A 19,659-nucleotide genomic window follows, 5' to 3' on the forward strand; every position below is an offset into this window, starting at 1 on the left:
ATCATCAAGACAGTATGGTACTGGTACAAAAACAGACACATAGATCAATGGAACAGAATAGAGAGCCCAGAAATGGACCCTCAACTCTATGGTCATCTAATCTTCAACAAAGCAGGAAAGAATGTCCAATGGAAAAAAGACAGTCTCTTCAACAAATGGTGTTGGGAAAATTGGACAGCCACATGCAGAAGAACGGAACTGGACCATTTCCTTACACCACACACAAAAATAGACTCCAAATGGATGAAAGACCTAAATGTGAAACAGGAATCCATCAAAATCCTTGAGGAGAACACAGGCAGCAACCTCTTTGACCTCAGCTGCAGCAACTTCTTCCTAGACACAGAGCCAAAGGCAAGGGAAGCAAGGGCAAAAATGAACTATTGGGACTTCATCAAGATAAAAAGCTTTTGCACAGCAAAGGAAACAGTCAACAAAACCAAAAGACAACCGACAGGATGGGAGAAGATATTTACAAATGACATATCAGATAAAGGGCTAGTATCCAAAATCTATAAAGAACTTATCAAACTCAACACCCAAAGAACAAATGACCCAATCAAGAAATGGGCAGAAGGCATGAACAGACATTTTTCCAAAGAAGACATCCAAATGGCCAACAGACACATGAAAAAGTGCTCAACATCGCTCGGCATCAGGGAAATCCAAATCAAAACCTCAATGAGATACCACCTAACACCAGTCAGAATGGCTAAAATTAACAAGTCAGGAAACAACAGATGTTGGTGAGGATGCAGAGAAAGGGGAACCCTCCTACACTGTTGGTGGGAATGCAAGCTGGTGCAGCCACTCTGGAAAACAGTATGGAGGTTCCTCAAAAAGTTGAAAATAGAGCTACCATATGATCCAGCAATTGCACTACTGGGTATTTACCCCAAAGATACAAATGTAGTGATCCGAAGGGGCACATGCACCCCAATGTTTATAGCAGCAATGTCCACAATAGCCAAACTATGGAAAGAGCCAAGATGTCCATCAACAGATGAATGGATAAAGAAGATGTGGTATATATATACAATGAAATATTATGCAGCCATCAAAAAATGAAATCTTGCCATTTACAATGACATGGATGGAATTAGAGGGTATTATGCTAAGTGAAGTAAGTCAATCAGAGAAAGACAAGTATCATATGATCTCACTGATATGAGGATTTTGAGAAACAAGAAAGAGGATCATAGGGGAAGGGAGGGAAAAGTGAAACAAGATGAAACCAGCGAGAGAGACAAACCATAAGAGACTCTTAATCTCAGGAAACAAACTGAGGGTTGCTGGAGGGGAGGGGGGTGGAAGGGATGGGGTGGCTGGGTGCTGGACATGGGGGGGGGATGTACTATGGTGAGCGTTGTGAATTGTGTAAGACTGATGAATCACAGACCTGTACCTCTGAAACAAATAATACATTGTATGTTAATAAAAAATTTAAAAAAAAGATTTGTAGCTGGACATTTTTGTTCATTGATGCCTCTGGCAACACTAGTAACTTCTGGATGTAAAGGGGCCATATTCTCAGGAAAGAATTTAGGTACTGCACCCCTGTTTTATTTTTGACTTCACAAGTGACTTTTTGTCATTGAAATATCTCTTTCTGTTTCTAGCACCAAGTAGATTTTCTTCAGCTGATGATTAACTCCCAGAATTCCAAAGAAATAGACACCTATAAAGGTAAGTAAAAAGAGGTTCAGATGGCTCTTGATGGGGCGATTCAGAGAAAGGGGGTGGTTCTGAGGTATATGGAAGATTTTTAGCAGATGGGATATCAGAATATCAAAGAAAGACACATGTTCAGATACAAATGGTAGCCAGAGCATTTTTCAGAAGAACACAGCCACAGTTTGTTCCTAGCTTGAAGGGCAATGATAGACAAAGCTGTCAGTGGTCTGCCACATGGGAGCTTTTTTCCAATGTCAGTCCTCCAGCCTAATCCAGATCCACTGAATCAGACCCTCAGCCTGAAAATTCACATCAAGGCTCATCACATCAGGAGGTACCTGACCCCAGTGTTGGTGACCTTCACTTGGAACGCTTGGTTAAACATGTGTTCACTGGCTTAATCTATTCCAATTTTTTTTTCCTTTTGTAATTAAGAGGTAACTTGTGCAGGATGCCTTTGTGACTGTGCACATAACGGTGTTTGTCTTTAAACCATCACCTACTACTTTTACCATCCATGGATGGTATTTGACTAAAACCATTATTACTATGATGGTTGCAAAATGATGACTTTCTGCTTCCACCATTTCTTCTACATTTGGAGGATAGTCCATTGTTAGGGTGAGCTTTCCATTCATCATCATTATTATATTTATTTATATATGCCAGTATGATCTTAATATTAATAACTTAGTCTCTTACATCATTTTTAAAATTTAGATTGTCAATTCTCTCAGATTTGTCCTCTAGAAGCCATTTTAAGTGGGCTCCTATACCCATTTTTTTCGTTCTTCTTCTTTTTTTATGTTTTCTCTAGACTTTGTTTTTTTATAGCAGTTTTATGTTCGCTGCAAAATTGAGTGAAAGACACAGAGATTTATCCCATATTCCTTCTGCCCCACCTACATATAGCATCTCCCACTATCAAAATCCCTCATGTTGTGGTAATTTTGTTACAATCAATGCCCCTACAATGACAGATTATTACCACCCAAAATCCATAGTTTAAATTACAGTTCACCCTTGGTGTTGTACATGCTGTGGGTTTAGACATACTTATAATGATGTATATCCACCATTACAGCACATAGAGTATTCTGTATCCTTTGCCCATTTATTTTCTGAGCATTTCCTTGCATTCTGGTGTGAGACATTCCAGGTTTCTCTTCTGTTTCCCCTGATGAGCCCTGGAATCAGCCATTTCTCCAAGAAGCTGTTTCCTTTTAGTGAGAAGTGGTATTTAGAAAGCAAAATCTGGGATCTAGGAGTGCTCATTGCTACAAGGGTTTCTTTGTTTCTATTTCCTCTCAGTGGGCCAAGCAAAGAACATCAAATATATTTACACAGGACTGATGAAGATAAATATTTCTATATCCATAACCAGTGATGTAATTATGGTCTTTGCATCTGAAAGAAAAAAGGAGTCTTGATTTATAGTTGTTTCTATGACCGAAATATTCCCATTGTGGTCAATTTCAAGCTATCTATGGTTTGACAACCATCTCACAAAATTCTTGAATATATAACAGTTGATTCTAGAGAAAAATGATGGGGTTACTCTATCACACCACTAGTATATAATATATATAGAGAGAGATAGATAGATAGATATAGTATATATAACTCTGTCTACTTTTATTCTATCTAACCATCTCTCTATCTTTCTAGTTCTACTACTTTCTGTGATGAAGGAAATATTCTATATATGCTTGGTTCTGTACAGAACCACTACACACATGTGGTTATTGAGCACTTGACATGTGGCTAGTGTCACTGAAGATCTGAATCTTATATTCTATTTAATGTAACTAAGTAAAACTTAAATATAAATAGCCACATCTGGCAAGTGGCTACCTTATTGGACAGCACAGCTCTAAAGTTTGATTATCATGGGGTTCATGGTAATCGAGAGCAAGAATTTGATAGTTGAATTTATCCACAGCAGCATCACAGAAAGTATGACTGGGAAATCAGAACTCTATAGACCTTTCTTACACTTTTTTCTGGTTTTTCGTTGTGAGTTATGTGTTTGTGGCAAGTGCCAAGTTCATTTCAGTGCTCTATGTATCCAAATGTCCTGATACAGTTCTGATCAAAGAGATCAGAGCATGACCATGCTGTGTTTCTGCCAGGAGAAAATCAAAGGAGATGCCAACTTATATTCAGAGTGGGGCCGTTCACTAAGGAAGGTGACTGATTCAGGCCATGATTGAATAGGCATTGCTAATTCCATTCACTGCATTCAGTTTGTCTATATTTCTTGCCAGCCAGTACCCTGCTATTGACACATTCTTTCTTCTGCTCCTTTAATGGCATGGATTATCCTAGTTCTGTCCCATTCTTCTCACTTTGTCTGTGTCATAGTTTCTGTACACACTGGAGATCATCCACTTGAGAAGTTGTGTGCCAGGTCTTCTATTAGCTGAGACCTCAGAAAGGTATAATCTGTGCTTCTCAAGGTAGGTTGTGCACACAAATCACCACATCTCATGAAAGGTCAGATTTTGATTTGATACTTTTAGGGTGAAGTTTGAGATTCTGCATTTCTAATAAGTTCCCAGATGCTGCAGATCCCACACTTTGAGCAGCAAGAGTTTATCTGTAGCTCAATTGTGTTCTCTTAAGTTCCTGCAAATATGTTTAGATGAAAGATCATTCATTTTTTCCTGATAATTAAGCCTTAGCATTGCAAACTCTCTAAAGAAATTTAAGTTCTGTTTTAGCTGGAAGGATTTAAATTTTCCTGGGGGAGAATGCTATCCCATGTGACTTAGGACTGAAGTCCTTTTCAGATTCTCCAAAGGACATATAGAAAACTCTGTGTGCATTAGACAGAAATGCCAGCTCCTGAAATTGGTGGAGAGGGTGGCATGAGCAGGAGCAGATGGCCAAGAATAGTATAGACCATGGGAATAAGCACATCAAGACAACTTCTGGCTTTTCTGGCTCTGAAAGGTAGACATCAGAGTGCAAATCACTGTGAGTTTGATTCTGAATTGCTTTTACATTTCCCCCCAAGGGAATTGGGAGTTTCCAGTAGATTTCTCATCATCTAAACTGTGATGTTTTATATTCACCTGCTCTAGCTAAAATGTCTTTGCTTCTTTTAGCTCTCTCTGATCTGGAGCTCGTGGCCCAATCTATTATCTTTATTTTTGCTGGCTACGAGACCACTAGCACTTCTCTTTCCTTCCTTGTGTATGAATTGGCCACTCACCCTGATGTCCAGCAGAAACTGCAGGAGGAGATTGATGCGACTTTCCCCAATAAGGTGAGCGGTACCTACCTGAAGAGGGAGTCAGGATAGGCTTGGTTATGTCTCAGTAACACATTAGCCCTCAAACCAAGTGGGTTTTCATAAAAAGGTTTACTTTAACTCATTAGCATGTCCAACATGGGGGTGAGTCTGCTTCATATAGTTATTTAGTGATACTGGGGAAAGAGGCTCCACTTTCTTATACCTGCATTATCTGGAACTTGGGGACTAATTGTTGGCTGGGGAACAAGGAACTAGAGTGTTGCTCTCTTGCTTTTCAAATGTTTGGCCCTGAACTGACATCCATCTCATTAGTTCACAGCCGATTTGCAAAGTAGTTTCCCTTAAGTTCCCATGGGCTGGGAACTATGGGGGTCTTCATGGTTATTGGGTGGACAGTGAGTATCTCTGCCACACACCCTATGAAATGGCAACCCTATTATCTCCATGTAACAACTCAGGAAACTGGGCTACAGAGAGACATCATAACGTTTTAAATTATCATATAACTAGTGGTGAAGAAGCCAAGCTAGGAGCCAGGGTGCCTAGATCCTGATCGACCTCTAACCTCTACAGTGTTGGCTCTTAAATATAACACCAGGGCTCCTGGGTGGCTCTGTCGGTTAAGGGTCTTCCTTCGGGTTGGATCATGGTCCCAGGGTCCTGGGATCGAGTCCCACATCGGGCTCCCTGCTTAGTGGGGAGTCTGCCCCCCCGCCCCCACCCCTGCTCGTGATCTCTCTCTCTCTCTCTCTCACTCTCTCCCTCTCTCAAGTAAATAAAAAATATGTATATAACACCAAGTGATAGGCACATATTGATCACACTGTTTACCGATCCCTGCCCAACTTGGAGTTCCCTACTTATGAAGAGACCTGGCCTCTGGGGATGGAGTGGCTTATTTGGCAAACAGTGAAACCCTGAAGCAACAACAAGGAGACCCTTCCAGCAACAGAGGGTGGGACTGAGAGTAGGGTTCTGATCCTCTATAGAACTTTCCATAGAACTGAAATTGTGTGTCCACATTTGGTAGCATCCAATCTTACCCTTCTTTTGCCCTATTTGGGTTGAAAGAAAGTAGTGTCTCCCCCAATTATTTATACTTTTTATATAATAGAGTGTTTCTCTCTAAATACTGTAAATATAATTGAAAATGTAGGGAGCAGGATATTTCCACTAGAAGAGTTTATGTGGAAGAGGGAATATTTTCTGTTGCACATTCTTCTTCCATGGTGCAGATGTGTGACCCCTGTTTTGAAAGGGAACGGTGACTTCAACATATTTCACTTAAGACTAAGGGTCATAGGGAAGGAAAAATAAAATAAGAGAAAAACAGAGAGGGAGGCAAACCATAAAAGACTCTTAAGTATAGGAAACAAACTGAGGGTTGCTGGAGGGGAGGGGGTGGGGGATGAGGTAACTGGATGATGGGCATTAAGGAGGGCACCTGATGTAATGACCACTGGGTGTTATATGCAACCAATGAATCACTAAATTCTACCCCTGAAATTCATAATACACTCTATGTTAACTAAATTGAATTTTTAAAAAATTTTTAAAAAGATTAAGGTTCACAATCTATTAGTCACTTTAGTTCACATGAGGAAGAAAAACCATACCTGGTATTGGGAAGGATTCAGGTCCTGTTTAGGGGGTTGTCCCTGCAGTCTCCCCTTGTCATTACTATTGCACACATGTCAGTGGGCCATTGAGCAGGTCAAAGGACATGGTAGACATTAAAATGTCCGTAAATGCCCTTTATCAAAGCAAATTATTCTTAGGTGTTCCTAACTCTTCAGTAGCAGTGTGTAGAGTGAGTTGAACGTTGATCCCAAATCTCAATGTATCAAAATCTGTTTCTTTCCTTCCAGGCACTGCCCACTTATGATGCCCTTCTACAGATGGAGTATCTGGACATGGTGTTGAATGAAAGTCTCAGATTATACCCAATCGGTGGTAGACTTGAGAGGGTCTGTAAGAAAGATGTGGAAATCAGTGGTGTGTTCATTCCCAAAGGGACAGTGGTGATGGTGCCGGTCTTTACTCTTCACCGAGACCTGGATCTCTGGCCAGAGCCTGAGGAGTTCCGTCCTGAAAGGTACAGGGAACCCTGGAAAGGGGAACCCACCCTCCTGTTGAAGGATATTCTGATATTTCCTTAGTATAGATGACAAGCACGTGGTTGTACAATTATTTATTTGTACATCTTTTTATTTTTAGAAGTATTTTTCTTATTACAAAATGATCATTGTTGTCAAAATTTTGCAAACTGTAGTTGAGAAAAAAGAAAATTAATGTCATCACCAGTCACATACATCATTATTAATCATGTGATATATGTCCTTGTGGATATTTTTCTATGCATACATAGATTACTAAAAGTTAGGATGGCATTATATATTTTTTGAACTACTTACTTAATGTAACAGTAAGCTATAAAAACATACTGTATTTGTGTTTGTGATTATATGCATATACCATAATATACTTAACCATTATCTCATTTAAGAAAATGGGGCTTTTTTTTCCCTTTAAGTTTTTCTGCTCTCTCTAGCTCTCTGAATTTACTCCTCACATTCTCACATTCCATTTTTGTAACCCTGGACCACAGATTCTGATAGCTGTAGTGTGAGAGCAGAGGTTGTTGAGCTGAGTTCACATCGCCAGCAGGAGGAACAACCTCCTGAGGACGGAGGTGTGCAAAGGTCCTGTGCTGTCTGTGGCTGCAGTCCTGTGTCAGCTCCCACCTCTGTCATCCAAAGCAAACTCATCTGCTCTCTAGCTGTCTGAGACATCCTCCTTGGAGGGTTCTTGAGCTTTCTGTTCTGATCATTCAGAGCAGAGTGTGGCTTTGGGTGCAGCTTGAATTCTGCTAAAGTCCGTGCTTTCCTGTTTATTGTATTGGTGAGCAAAATTTGGATGAACTTTTTAGGGATCTAGACGTTTAGCCCCTACCCCTAACTCCCTGCTGGCAGAGCCCTTCTCCTGTTGCATGGTGTCCCTAGTGCTAGCAATGCATCTACACATAGTACTTGCTGAAAGAACTCAAGAATGACCAAGTCATCCGCTTTCTAGACCAGGAGACCTGATGGTTCCCATAAGCTCAGGAGTTCCCTCTTCTGTAGCTTCTCGAATGGAAACCAGAGAGCACTCCTGGTACTTGTCTGTGATTGATTCAGCCACGAGAGGAAGTGCTTACCTATGTGTGTCAGGGACTGTGCCAGGCAGTATTAAAAATGCCTATTATGGATAATTTTATTAAAGGTTTTATTTATTTGAGAGAGAGAAACAGAGAGAGAGAGAGATGGGGGAGGGGTAGAAAGAGCACAAGTGGGGGGAGGGGCAGAGGACCAGAGGGAAGCAGACTCCCCGCTGAGCGGGGAGCTCAATGTGGGGCTTGATCCCAAGACCCTAAGATCATGACCTGAGCCAAAGGCAGACCCTTTACCAACTAAGCCACCCAGGTTCCCCTACTGTGGAGAATTTTTGACATATGCACAAGCATATTCTATAGAGACAAGTCTATGAAATACTTTTAATGAATCTCTATGTGCCCATCACCTGCCCAACAACCACTAACCCACTAATCAGCTGCCCCATCCACACACCATTATAATTCCTTATCTGTTTTCCGTATTACTTTAAGGCATATCATCTGTAAACATTTCAGTATCTTCTCCAAAATATAACGAGTTTTTTTTCTTTTCATTCATTTCCTTTTTTAAAAAATTTTTTATTATGTTAGTCACCATACAGTACATCATTAGTTTTTGATATGTTCCATGATTCATTGTTTGCATATAACAGCCAGTGCTCTGTGCAATACTTGCCCACCTTAATACCCATCACCAGCCTAACCCATCCCCCCACTCCCCTCCCCTCTAAAACCCTCGGTTTGTTTCCCAGAGTCCATAGACTCTCATGGTTCATTTCCCCCTCCAATTTCCCCCCCTTCATTTTCCCCTTCCTTCTCCTAATGTCCTCCATGCTATTTCTTATGTTCCACAAATAAGTGAATCCATATGATAATTGACTTTCTCTGCTTGACTTATTTCACTTAGCATAATCTCCTCCACTCCCATCCATGTCGATGCAAAAGTTGGGTATTCATTCTATCTGATGGCTGAGCAATATTCCATTGTATATATGGACCACATCTTCTTTATCCATTCATCTATTGAAGGGCATCTCGGCTCTTTCTACAGTTTGGCTATTGCAGACATTGCTGCTATGAACATTGGAGTGCATATGGCCCTTCTTTTCACCACATCTGTGTCTTTGGCATAAATACCCAGGAGTGCAATTGCTGGATCATAGGGTAGCTCTATTTTTAATTTTTTGAGGAACCGCTACACTGTTTTCCAAAGTGGCTGTACCAACTTGCATTCCCACCAACAGTGTAAGAGGATTCTCCTTTCTCCACAACCTCTCCAACATTTGTTGTTTCTTGCCTTGTCAATTTTTGCCATTCTAACTGGTGTAAGGTGGCATCTCAATGTGGTTTTGGGAATAGACCACATACTGGGTCACAAATCAGATCTCAACTGATACCAACAGATTGAGATTATTCCCTGCATATTCTCAGACTATAATGCTTTAAAACTGGAACTCAATCATAAGAGAAAATTTGGAAGAAATTCAAACACTTGGAAGCTAAAGACCACTCTGCTTAAGAATGTTTGGGTCAACGAGGAAATCAAAGATGAACTTAAACATTTCATGGAAACCAATGAGAATGAAAACACATCGGTCCACAACCTATGGGATACTGCAAAGGCAGTCCTAAGGGGGAAATACATAGCCATCCAAGCCTCACTCAAGTAAAATAGAAAAGTCCCGAATTCACCAACTATCTTTACACCTTAAAGAACTGGAGAAAAAACAACAAATGATGCCTAAGCCATGCATTAGAAAAGAAATAGTTAAGATTAGGGGCACCTGGGTGGCTCAGTCATTAAGCGTCTGCCTTCGGCTCAGGTCATGATCCCAGGGTCCTGGGATCAAGCCCCGCATCAGGCTCCCTGCTCAGCGGGAAGCCTGCTTCTCCCTCTCCCTCTCCCCCTACTTGTGTTCCCTCTCTCGCTGTCTCTCTCTCTGTCTGTCAAATAAATAAATAAAATCTTAGGAAAAAAAAAGCCCTACTATTAAAAAAAAATAATTAAGATTAGAGGAGAGATCAATGAATTAGAAACCAGAAATACAGTAGAGCAGATCAACAAAACTAGAAGCTTGTTCTTTGAAAGAATTAATAAGATCGATAAACCACTGGCCAGACTTATCCAAAAGAAAAGAGAAAGGACCCAAATTAATAAAATTATGATGAAAGGGAGAGATCACAACTAACACCAAAGAAATAGAAACAATTATTAGAAATTATTATCAACAACTATATGCCAATAAATTAAGCAACCTGAAAGAAATGGATGCCTTCCTGGAAACCTATAAACTACCAAGACTGAAACAGGAAGAAATTGACAACCTGAATAGGCCAATAATTCAGTAATAAAATTGAAGCTGTGTTCAAAAACCTCCCAAAAAACAAGAGTCCAGGGCCTGATGGATTCCCTGGGGAATTCTACCAAACATTCAAGAAGAAATAATACCTTTTCTTCTGAAGCTGTTTCAAAAAATAGAAACAGAAGGAAAGCTTCCAGACTCATTCTAAGAGGCCAGCATTACATTGATCCCCAAATCAGGCAAAAACCCCATCAAAAGGAGAATTTCAGACCGATATCCCTGATAAATATGGTTTCCAAAATTCTCAACAAAATCCTAGCTAATAGGATCCAACTGTACATTAAAAGGATCATCCACCACGACCAAGTGGGATTTATCCCCAGGATGCAAGGGTGGTTCAACATTTGCAAATCAATCAATGTGATAGAACACATTTATAAGAGGAGAGAGAACCATATGGTCCTCTGAATTGATGCAGAAAAAGCATTTGACAAAATACAGCATCCTTTCCTGATTAAAACTCTTTAGAGTGTAGGGACAGAGGAAACATTCCTCAAGTTCATAAAATCCATCTATGAAAAACCCACAGCGAATATCATCCTCAATGGGGAAAAGCTGAGAGCCTTTCCCTTAAGATTAGAAACATGTCAAGGATGCCCACTCTCACCACTATTGTTCAACATAGTACTAGAAGTCCTAGCAACAGCAATCAGACTACAAAAAGAAATAAAAGGTATTCAAATTGGCAAAGAAGAAGTCAAATTCTCTCTCTTCACAGATGACATGATACTTTATGTGGAAAACCCAAAAGACTCCACCCCCAAATTACTTGAACTCATACAGCAATTCAGTAATGTGGCAGGATACAAAATCAATGCACACTAATCAGTTGCTTTCTTATACACTAACAATGCAACTGTAGAAAGAGAAATTAGAGAATCGATTCCATTTACAAAGCACCAAAAACCATAAGATACCTTGGAATAAACCTAACCAAAGAGGTAAAGGATCTATACCTAAGGAACTACAGAACACTCATGAAAGAAATTGAAGAAGACACAAAAAGATGGAAAAACATTCCAAGCTCATACATCAGAAGATTAAACATTGTTAAAATGTCTATGCTGCCCAGAGCAATCTATACCTTCAGTGCCATCCCGATCAAAATACCAATGGCATTTTTCAAAGAGCTGGAACAAACAATCCTAAAATTTGTATGGAATCAAATATAACGAGTTTTAAATAATACCTCACCACAATGCCATTATCACTTTCCCCAAATACACATGTTTCTTGATATAAATATGGAGGAATGAATTTGGAATAAAGTGTAAGTCTAACCTTCAAGGAATTTATAGCTTTGTGGAACAGATAGACAAAAACTCAGTAATTATAGTGATTATTCATATCCATGAGTGTGATTATAGTGGAATAGCATCACGTGCCTATGTAAATCATCTGAAAATCTGATCTGTTTAAGTGGTTGGGGGTGGTCCTAGCAGGGAGGGTAGGGAAGTCAAGGGAAAAAATAACAATGTAAATCATGGGAGGCATTTCTCCTGCTTCCCTTTTCCATGGATAGATGACCAGTATCAGTCAGTGGAGGCAGGATCCTACCTTCAGTCAGGCTCATTTCTTGCTTGCCTTTCAGAGTGTGAACATCTCATCACCCTGAATATAATTCTAGTGTTTAAGATAAATCTTTTCAAAAGCATTCATCTCTCATCTCTTCAACAAGACTGAATGCTCTCATAGGGGAAGGGGTATCCAATGACCTGTAGCTTATAATTGTCACAGCAGATAAGCATACCAGGGTTTCAGTAACCAGCCCATCAAAATTTCTTATGTACCCCGGTTGAGAACCCTGAATATATAGGTCTCGTGGTTTTTATGTTTCACTGACTTGTTTCCAACTTGTAATGTGGAGCCAGGTTCAGTAAGAAGAACAAGGACAACATAAATCCTTATACACACCTGCCTTTTGGAACTGGACCCCGAAGCTGCCTTGGGATGAGGTTTGCGATCATGAACATGAAACTTGCCCTGGTCAGAGTCCTGCAGAACTTCTCCTTCAAACCTTGTAAAGAAACACAGGTCAGAGAGAGAACTTTCTGCAAAAAGAATGTTTTTTCGGTTTTTTTTTAAACTAAGAGATATGGAATAAAGGTCTGTGTGTGTGGGGGGGGGGGCTCATTTATCCTTAGTAATTTGTTCTATCAGCCAGAGAATCTATCTGGAGTCATCTGTGACCTTGAAAGTTACTTCAGCTCTTGAGTGCCACATCTGTGCTTTATGACCACCCAACCATAAGGGTCATGTAGTCAGTACAATTCATGTGACATCATTATGCACAGACCTATGATCTTGAGCAGTATTTTAAATTTCTTTCAAGTCCACTGAAAGGAAGGGAACATGTTGTGCATAGTCATGACGTGCAGTGATAACCACGATGTGACTTTTGAAGGATCCTCTTCTCCACCATAACTTACAGATACTCTGGTGACCGAGGTTCTCAAACTCTCATTGTACATGGGAATCAGTGGGTTTGTTAAAAATCTGGATGCCCAGGTCATCTCAGAAACTCTAATGTAATTCTCCCAGAGTGTGGCTTTAAAAGTGCCCCCATGATTCTCAAGGGCAAGCAAGGTTGAGACTCAATGGTGTGAAGCATGTCTGCCTGATGTGAAGGACTCCCAGGGTCCAGGCCATCCTGGCCACTTGGCTCCACCTTCCGCGAGCCTGGCTCTGGTCAGGCTGTGCTCCCATCCCATCCCAATCTGTCATCATGAATGGATGTTTCCATGGCAGAGGTGACAGGATGTTTAGCAGTGTGGATGTCCACACAATAAAATGTGTAATAAACACTCAGTATTCAACATATGAAAATTAACATAATAAAATAAAATTTAAAAAAAAGAAAGAAAATTAACTCTGGCACTTTTCAAAATTGTTTGCCATAATGGCTAAGAATCTGTTTTAAATTTTAAACACTCATCCTTTTTCCTTAAAATTAAAATAAAAAAAGAACACAAGCCAATATGAGTGTGTCTCCAGCCTGGTACAGAGTAAGTATTCAATAGATGTTCTGTTGAAAGAGTGATGGATGAATGCTTCCATGCTCCAGTCTTGACAGCTTACAGAGTAATTTTAAAGAATCAGAGATAGATGAATCTAAAAATAGTATTTATATGTTTGTAATGCATTATTGTCCTTCATGTATCTTGCTTGCTTTGCTTCTGTTGTTGGCAGGGTTTCATTTGTTGGTTCTCATATGCTTAACTGTTGCAGATCCCCCTGAAATTAAATTCACAACGGTTACTTCGCCCAGAAAAACCCATTGTTCTCAAGGTTGAGCCAAGAGATGGGAGTATGAGTGGAGCCTGACTTTCTCTAAAGACTTCCCCTTTGTTCTTCAAGAAGCTGTGTCCCAGATCACCAGAGACCTCAATTTCCTTTGTGAGTAAAACCCAGAAACGAAGATGGCCTTCATGTACTGCCCGTGATGGATGACTAGGGATTCCATACATTCATTTGACTTTTTTGGTGTCTGTGTGGAGCACTATAGATTGTGGAGAGTGAAGGAGGTGGTAATAATTTCCAGAGATGTAGACTCAGCCTGTCTGGTTCACACAGACTACCCCCAGTTAGTACCAACTTCTCCCCTGAGCACCGATCAAGAATAAAACTTTCTCAACAATTTTATCAACAAACTTTAATGAAAACAAGAATTAGTGTCATGACTGTGCTAGTGACATTTATATCATATGCCTTACTTTGAATATTTTACATTAACTATCACACTGAGCCAGTCAATCAACACCTCTTTACAAAAGTATTAACTGATGGTTTTGTGCACATTAAGGGGGAATCCGTAGAACTGATGAGTGAGAGCCAGCGACTGAATGTTTTGACCATCACAGTCACTGGGTGGCTGGAGCTTGTTCAGAACTCCAATGTGGTATGTTAAGATAGGTGAGAGTTGGGGCACCTGGGTAGCTCAGTCAGTTAAGCGTCTGCCTTCAGCTCAGGTCATGATCCCAAGGTCCTGGGATGGAGTTCCACGTCAGGCTCTGTGCTCAGCAGGGAGTCTGCTTCTTCCTCTCCCTCTGTCCCTCCTCCTGCTCATGCTCTCTCTCTCAAATAAATTTAAAAAAAAAAAAAGATAGGTGAGAGTTAACCCACTGTGACTTTGCCCATTGCTCAGAAAGTATATTCATAGTTTAACTCTACAGGTTTTGGAGCACATGTTTTTTATAACTCGACCGAGGCACTTAGTATTATATGATTAGTTTTGGTTTAAAGTTTTCATCTCATCTGCCCGGCTGTTCCGGGAGGCAGGGAACATACTTTCTCTTTGTGTTCCAGCCTCAGCTCCCAACTGTCCCGACACAATGGACATGGAATCAGAGATGGTTGATTGGCCAGTTGATTGGACAGAAAGGCTAAAAGCATTTGTCCATTTCAGCTGGTATCAGAAGCTGCACAGGATTCTTCCTTTTCCTTCCCTCCTCTCCCCACCGCTTCTTTCCCTTCTCCTCTCTTCTCTTCCTTTGCCTTCCTTCCTGGATAATTCAGTCCTAAAGCCATAGGTGGGGCACAGCCAGGTGGGCAACCCCACATTGAGGGTCAGGGGCAGAGAAGGGAGTCACAGTGACTCCAAATTAGAGACTGAGTAGAGTGGAGAGGGTGTCCACATGAAAGAGCAGCCTGGCATGGGTGTGGGAGCCTAAGCTTGGTGAGAAGGGTCCCCACACAGAGGGTTGGTCTGGCGAGAACCCCCGGAGCCTAACTACAGTGTGGAAAACCCAAGTAGCATGGTGGGGGCATACATGAGTGTGAAGAGATGGAGTGAGGGTTAGTTACATGAAAGGGGATTGATCAAATAAGTAAATACATTAAAGCTACATGGTTTCAGGGGTTTCTCGATGTTGCAGAAGTGTCATGCTTTCCTATGAATACATGATAAGATTGGTAGAAAGAGATAGAAATGTGTGTGTTTGTCTTTGTGTAAAAACACATATCCCCTACCTCTCTCCACAGACAGTTCTTAGAAACATGACATTGTAAGAGCAATGAGCATACCTTGTGCCCATTTTTGGCTTATAAATGTCATTTTCGACTGCAAGGAACTAGGGCTTTTCAGAGAAATGGCTGATTCCAGGCTGGGAGAGCACATGATGAGCCTAGAGCATCTTGTGCTACACAGTGATGGGGACACATCCACAGGACACAGAGCTAATGTGAGGGGTTTCACCCATCCATCAGGCACGATTTGGGCATCATGGTCACTAACGATAGGAAGAGATTATAACCCATTGAATAAAACTGGAAAATCGAGTACATACATGTGGAAAGAAATACGGGGATAGATTACAATTGAAGAGGACACTCACACAGTTTCAAAGTACTACAGCTGAGACAGCCATGAGTTACTGAGGAAAGAGCAGCTCACAGAGCGGAGACCTGGCAGACCAGTGAGCCTCATCAGGAACAGGAGGAAGTGATGGAGCATCACCTGACAGGATGTGGTGAAGTGAACCCAGCATCACCTCAGGGATATTCTTGCCAAGGAGGCAAACCTGAAAAGAAATCCCAAGAATTGTCAGACAAACCAAAATAAAGGACTATCTACTCCTAATCTGTAACTGGTGTGTAATCTTCTACAAAGTCACAGTCCTGAAAATGATAAAAAAGAAAAAACAAGCCAGGATTGGAGTCACTTGCCCCCCCAACCCCACCACACAGCAAACAATGCCTAATTACCTCGATTGAATATCCCAGGAATCATGGAATACTACATCAAAAACTAATGATGTAATGTATGGTGATTAACGTAACATAATAAAATAAAATAAATGATTATAAAAAATAGAAAAAACCCAAAATAAATTAAGCAAACAAAAGTATTTATTGCCAGATCTAAGTGAAATACTGGAGAGAATTGTTCAGGTAGAAGAAAAACCTAGATGGAAAGATTGAAATGATGAAAAGAGGTACTGTGTAGGTAAATCCAATGAATGTTAAGTGATTAAGACAGTAACAGTGTCTTTTGGGTGTTTATAATATATGTATAATTAAAGTCTACAAAAATAAAAAATAAAAAGAAAGTATCCCAGGAAGATGACCATTTTTTTTTATTCTTATGTTAATCCCCATACATTACATCATTAGTTTTAGATGTAGTGTTCCATGATTCATTGTTTGTGCATAACACCCAGTGGTCCATGCAGAATGTGCCCTCCTCAATACCCACCACCCGGCTAACCCATCCTCCCACCCCCCTCCCCTCTAGAACCCTCAGTTTGTTTTTCAGAGTCCATTGTCTCTCATGGTTCGTCTACCTCTCCGATTTCCCCCGCTTCATTCTTCCCCTCCTGCTACCTTCTTCTTCTTCTTCTTTTTTTTCTTAACATATATTGCGTTATTTGTTTCAGAGGTACAGATCTGAGATTCAACAGTCTTGCACAATTCACAGCGCTTACCAGAGCACATACCCTCCCCAGTGTCTATCACCCAGTCACCCCATCCCTCCCACCCCACCCCCCACTCCAGCAACCCTCAGTTTGTTTCCTGCAATTAAGAATTCCTCATATCAGTGAGATCATATGATACATGTCTTTCTCTGTTTGACTTATTTCGCTCAACATAATACCCTCCAGTTCCATCCACATCGTTGCAAATGGCAAGATCTCATTCCTTTTGATGGCTGCATAATATTCCATTGTATATATATACCACATCTTCTTTATCCATTCATCTGTTGATGGACATCTTGGCTCTTTCCACAGTTTGGCTATTGTGGACATTGCTGCTATAAACATCGGGGTGCACGTACCCTTTCGGATCCCTACTTTTGTATCTTTGGGGTAAATACCCAGTAGTGCAATTGCTGGATCATATGGTAGCTCTATTTTCAACTTTTTGAGGAACCTCCATACTGTTTTCCAGAGTGGCTGCACCAGCTTGCATTCCCACCAACAGTGTAGGAGGGTTCCCCTTTCTCCGCATCCCCGCCAACATCTGTCATTTCCTGACTTGTTAATTTTAGCCATTCTGACTGGTGTTAGGTGGTATCTCATTGAGGTTTTGATTTGGATTTCCCTGATGCCGAGCGACGTTGAGCACTTTTTCATGTGTCTGTTGGCCATTTGGATGTCTTCTTTGGAAAAATATCTGTTCATGCCTTCTGCCCATTTCATGATTGGATTCTTTGTTCTTTGGGTGTGGAGTTTGATGAGTTCTTTATAGATTTTGGATACTAGCCCTTTATCTGATATGTCATTTGCAAATATCTTCTCCCATTCTGTCGGTTGTCTTTTGGTTTTGTTGACTGTTTCCTTTGCTTTGCAAAAGCTTTTTATCTTGATGAAGTCCCAATAGTTCATTTTTGCCCTTGCTTCCCTTGCCTTTGGCGATGTTTCTAGGAAGAAGTTGCTGCGGCTGAGGTCGAAGAGGTTGCTGCCTGTGTTCTCCTTTAGGATTTTGATGGACTCCTGTCTCACATTGAGGTCTTTCAACCATTTGGAGTCTATTTTTGTGTGTGGTGTAAGGAAATGGTCCAGTTTCATTCTTCTGCATGTGGCTATCCAATTTTCCCAACACCATTTGTTGAAGAGACTGTCTTTTTTCCACTGGACATTCTTTCCTGCTTTGTCAAAGATGAGTTGACCATAGAGTTGAGGGTCCATTTCTGGGCTCTCTATTCTGTTCCATTGATCTATGTGTCTGTTTTTGTGCCAGTACCATGCTGTCTTGATGATGACAGCTTTGTAATAGAGCTGGAAGTCCGGAATTGTGACGCCGCCAGCTTTGCTTTTCTTTTTCAACATTCCTCTGGCTATGCGGGGTCTTTTCTGGTTCCATACAAATTTTAGGATTATTTGTTCCATTTCTTTGAAAAAAAGTGGATGGCATTTTGATGGGGATTGCATTGAATGTGTAGATTGCTCTAGGTAGCATTGACATCTTCACAATATTTGTTCTTCCAATCCATGAGCATGGAACATTTTTCCATTTCTTTGTGTCTTCCTCAATTTCTTTCATGAGTATTTTATAGTTTTCTGAGTACAGATCCTTTGTCTCTTTGGTTAGATTTATTCCTAGGTATCTTATGGTTTGGGGTGCAATTGTAAATGGGATCGACTCCTTAATTTCTCTTTCTTCTATCTTGTTGTTGGTGTATAGGAATGCCACTGATTTCTGTGCATTGATTTTATATCCTGCCACTTTACTGAATTCCTATATGAGTTCTAGCAGTTTTGGGGTGGAGTCTTTGGGGTTTTCCACATAAAGTATCATATCATCTGCAAAGAGTGAGAGTTTGACTTCTTCTTTGCTGATTTGGATGCCTTTTATTTCTTTTTGTTGTCTGATTGCTGTGGCTAGGACTTCCAATACTATGTTGAATAGCAGTGGTGATAGTGGACATCCCTGCCACATTCCTGACCTTAGGGGGAAAGCTCTCAGTTTTTCCCCATTGAGAATGATATTCACTGTAGGTTTTTCATAGATGGCTTTTATGATATTGAGGTATGTACCCTCTATGCCTATACTCTGAAGAGTTTTGATCAAGAAAGGATGCTGTACTTTGTCAAAAGCTTTTTCTGCATCTATTGAGAGGATCATATGATTCTTGTTCTTTTTTTGTTGATGTATTGTATCACATTGATTGATTTGCAGATGTTGAACCAACCTTGCAGTGCAGGGATAAATCCCACTTGGTCGTGGTGAATAATCCTTTTAATGTACTGTTGGATCCTATTGGCTAGTATTTTGGTGAGAATTTTTGCATCCATGTTCATCAGGGATATTGGTCTGTAATTCTCCTTTTTGATGGGGTCTTTGTCTGGTTTTGGGATCAAGGTAATGGTGGCCTCATAAAACGAGTTTGGAAGTTTTCCTTCCATTTCTATTTTTTGGAACAGTTTCAGAAGAATAGGTATTAATTCTTCTTTAAATGTTTGGTAGAATTCCCCTGGGAAGCCATCTGGCCCTGGGCTTTTGTTTTTTGGGAGATTTTTGATGACTGCTTCAATTTCCTTAGTGGTTATAGGTCTGTTCAGGTTTTCTATTTCTTCCTGGTTCAGTTTTGGTAGTTGATACATCTCTAGGAATGCATCCATTTCTTCCAGGTTATCTAATTTGCTGGCATAGAGTTGCTCATAATATGTTCTTATAATTGTTTGTATTTCTTTGGTGTTGGTTGTGATCTCTCCTCTTTCATTCATGATTTTGTTGATTTGGGTCATTTCTCTTTTCTTTTTGATAAGTCT

General features: G+C 40.5%; 1 protein-coding gene across 1 annotated transcript in view; it reads left to right on the top strand.

Annotated features, from left to right (window-relative positions):
- Positions 1-13,864, top strand: part of LOC123324871 (cytochrome P450 3A12) — a 17,045-nt gene extending 3,181 nt beyond the window's left edge. Inside the window, exons 2-6 of the mRNA XM_044915283.1 lie at positions 1,620-1,686; positions 4,785-4,945; positions 6,802-7,028; positions 12,319-12,481; positions 13,676-13,864. Of these exons, the coding sequence (XP_044771218.1) occupies positions 1,620-1,686; positions 4,785-4,945; positions 6,802-7,028; positions 12,319-12,481; positions 13,676-13,771 (714 nt within the window). The 3' untranslated portion in view covers positions 13,772-13,864. The remainder of the gene's footprint in view (positions 1-1,619; positions 1,687-4,784; positions 4,946-6,801; positions 7,029-12,318; positions 12,482-13,675) is intronic.
- The last annotated feature ends 5,795 nt before the right edge of the window (positions 13,865-19,659 follow it).

Source organism: Neomonachus schauinslandi, chromosome 5 (genome assembly GCF_002201575.2).
Source record: "Neomonachus schauinslandi chromosome 5, ASM220157v2, whole genome shotgun sequence".
Lineage (NCBI taxonomy): Eukaryota > Metazoa > Chordata > Mammalia > Carnivora > Phocidae > Neomonachus > Neomonachus schauinslandi.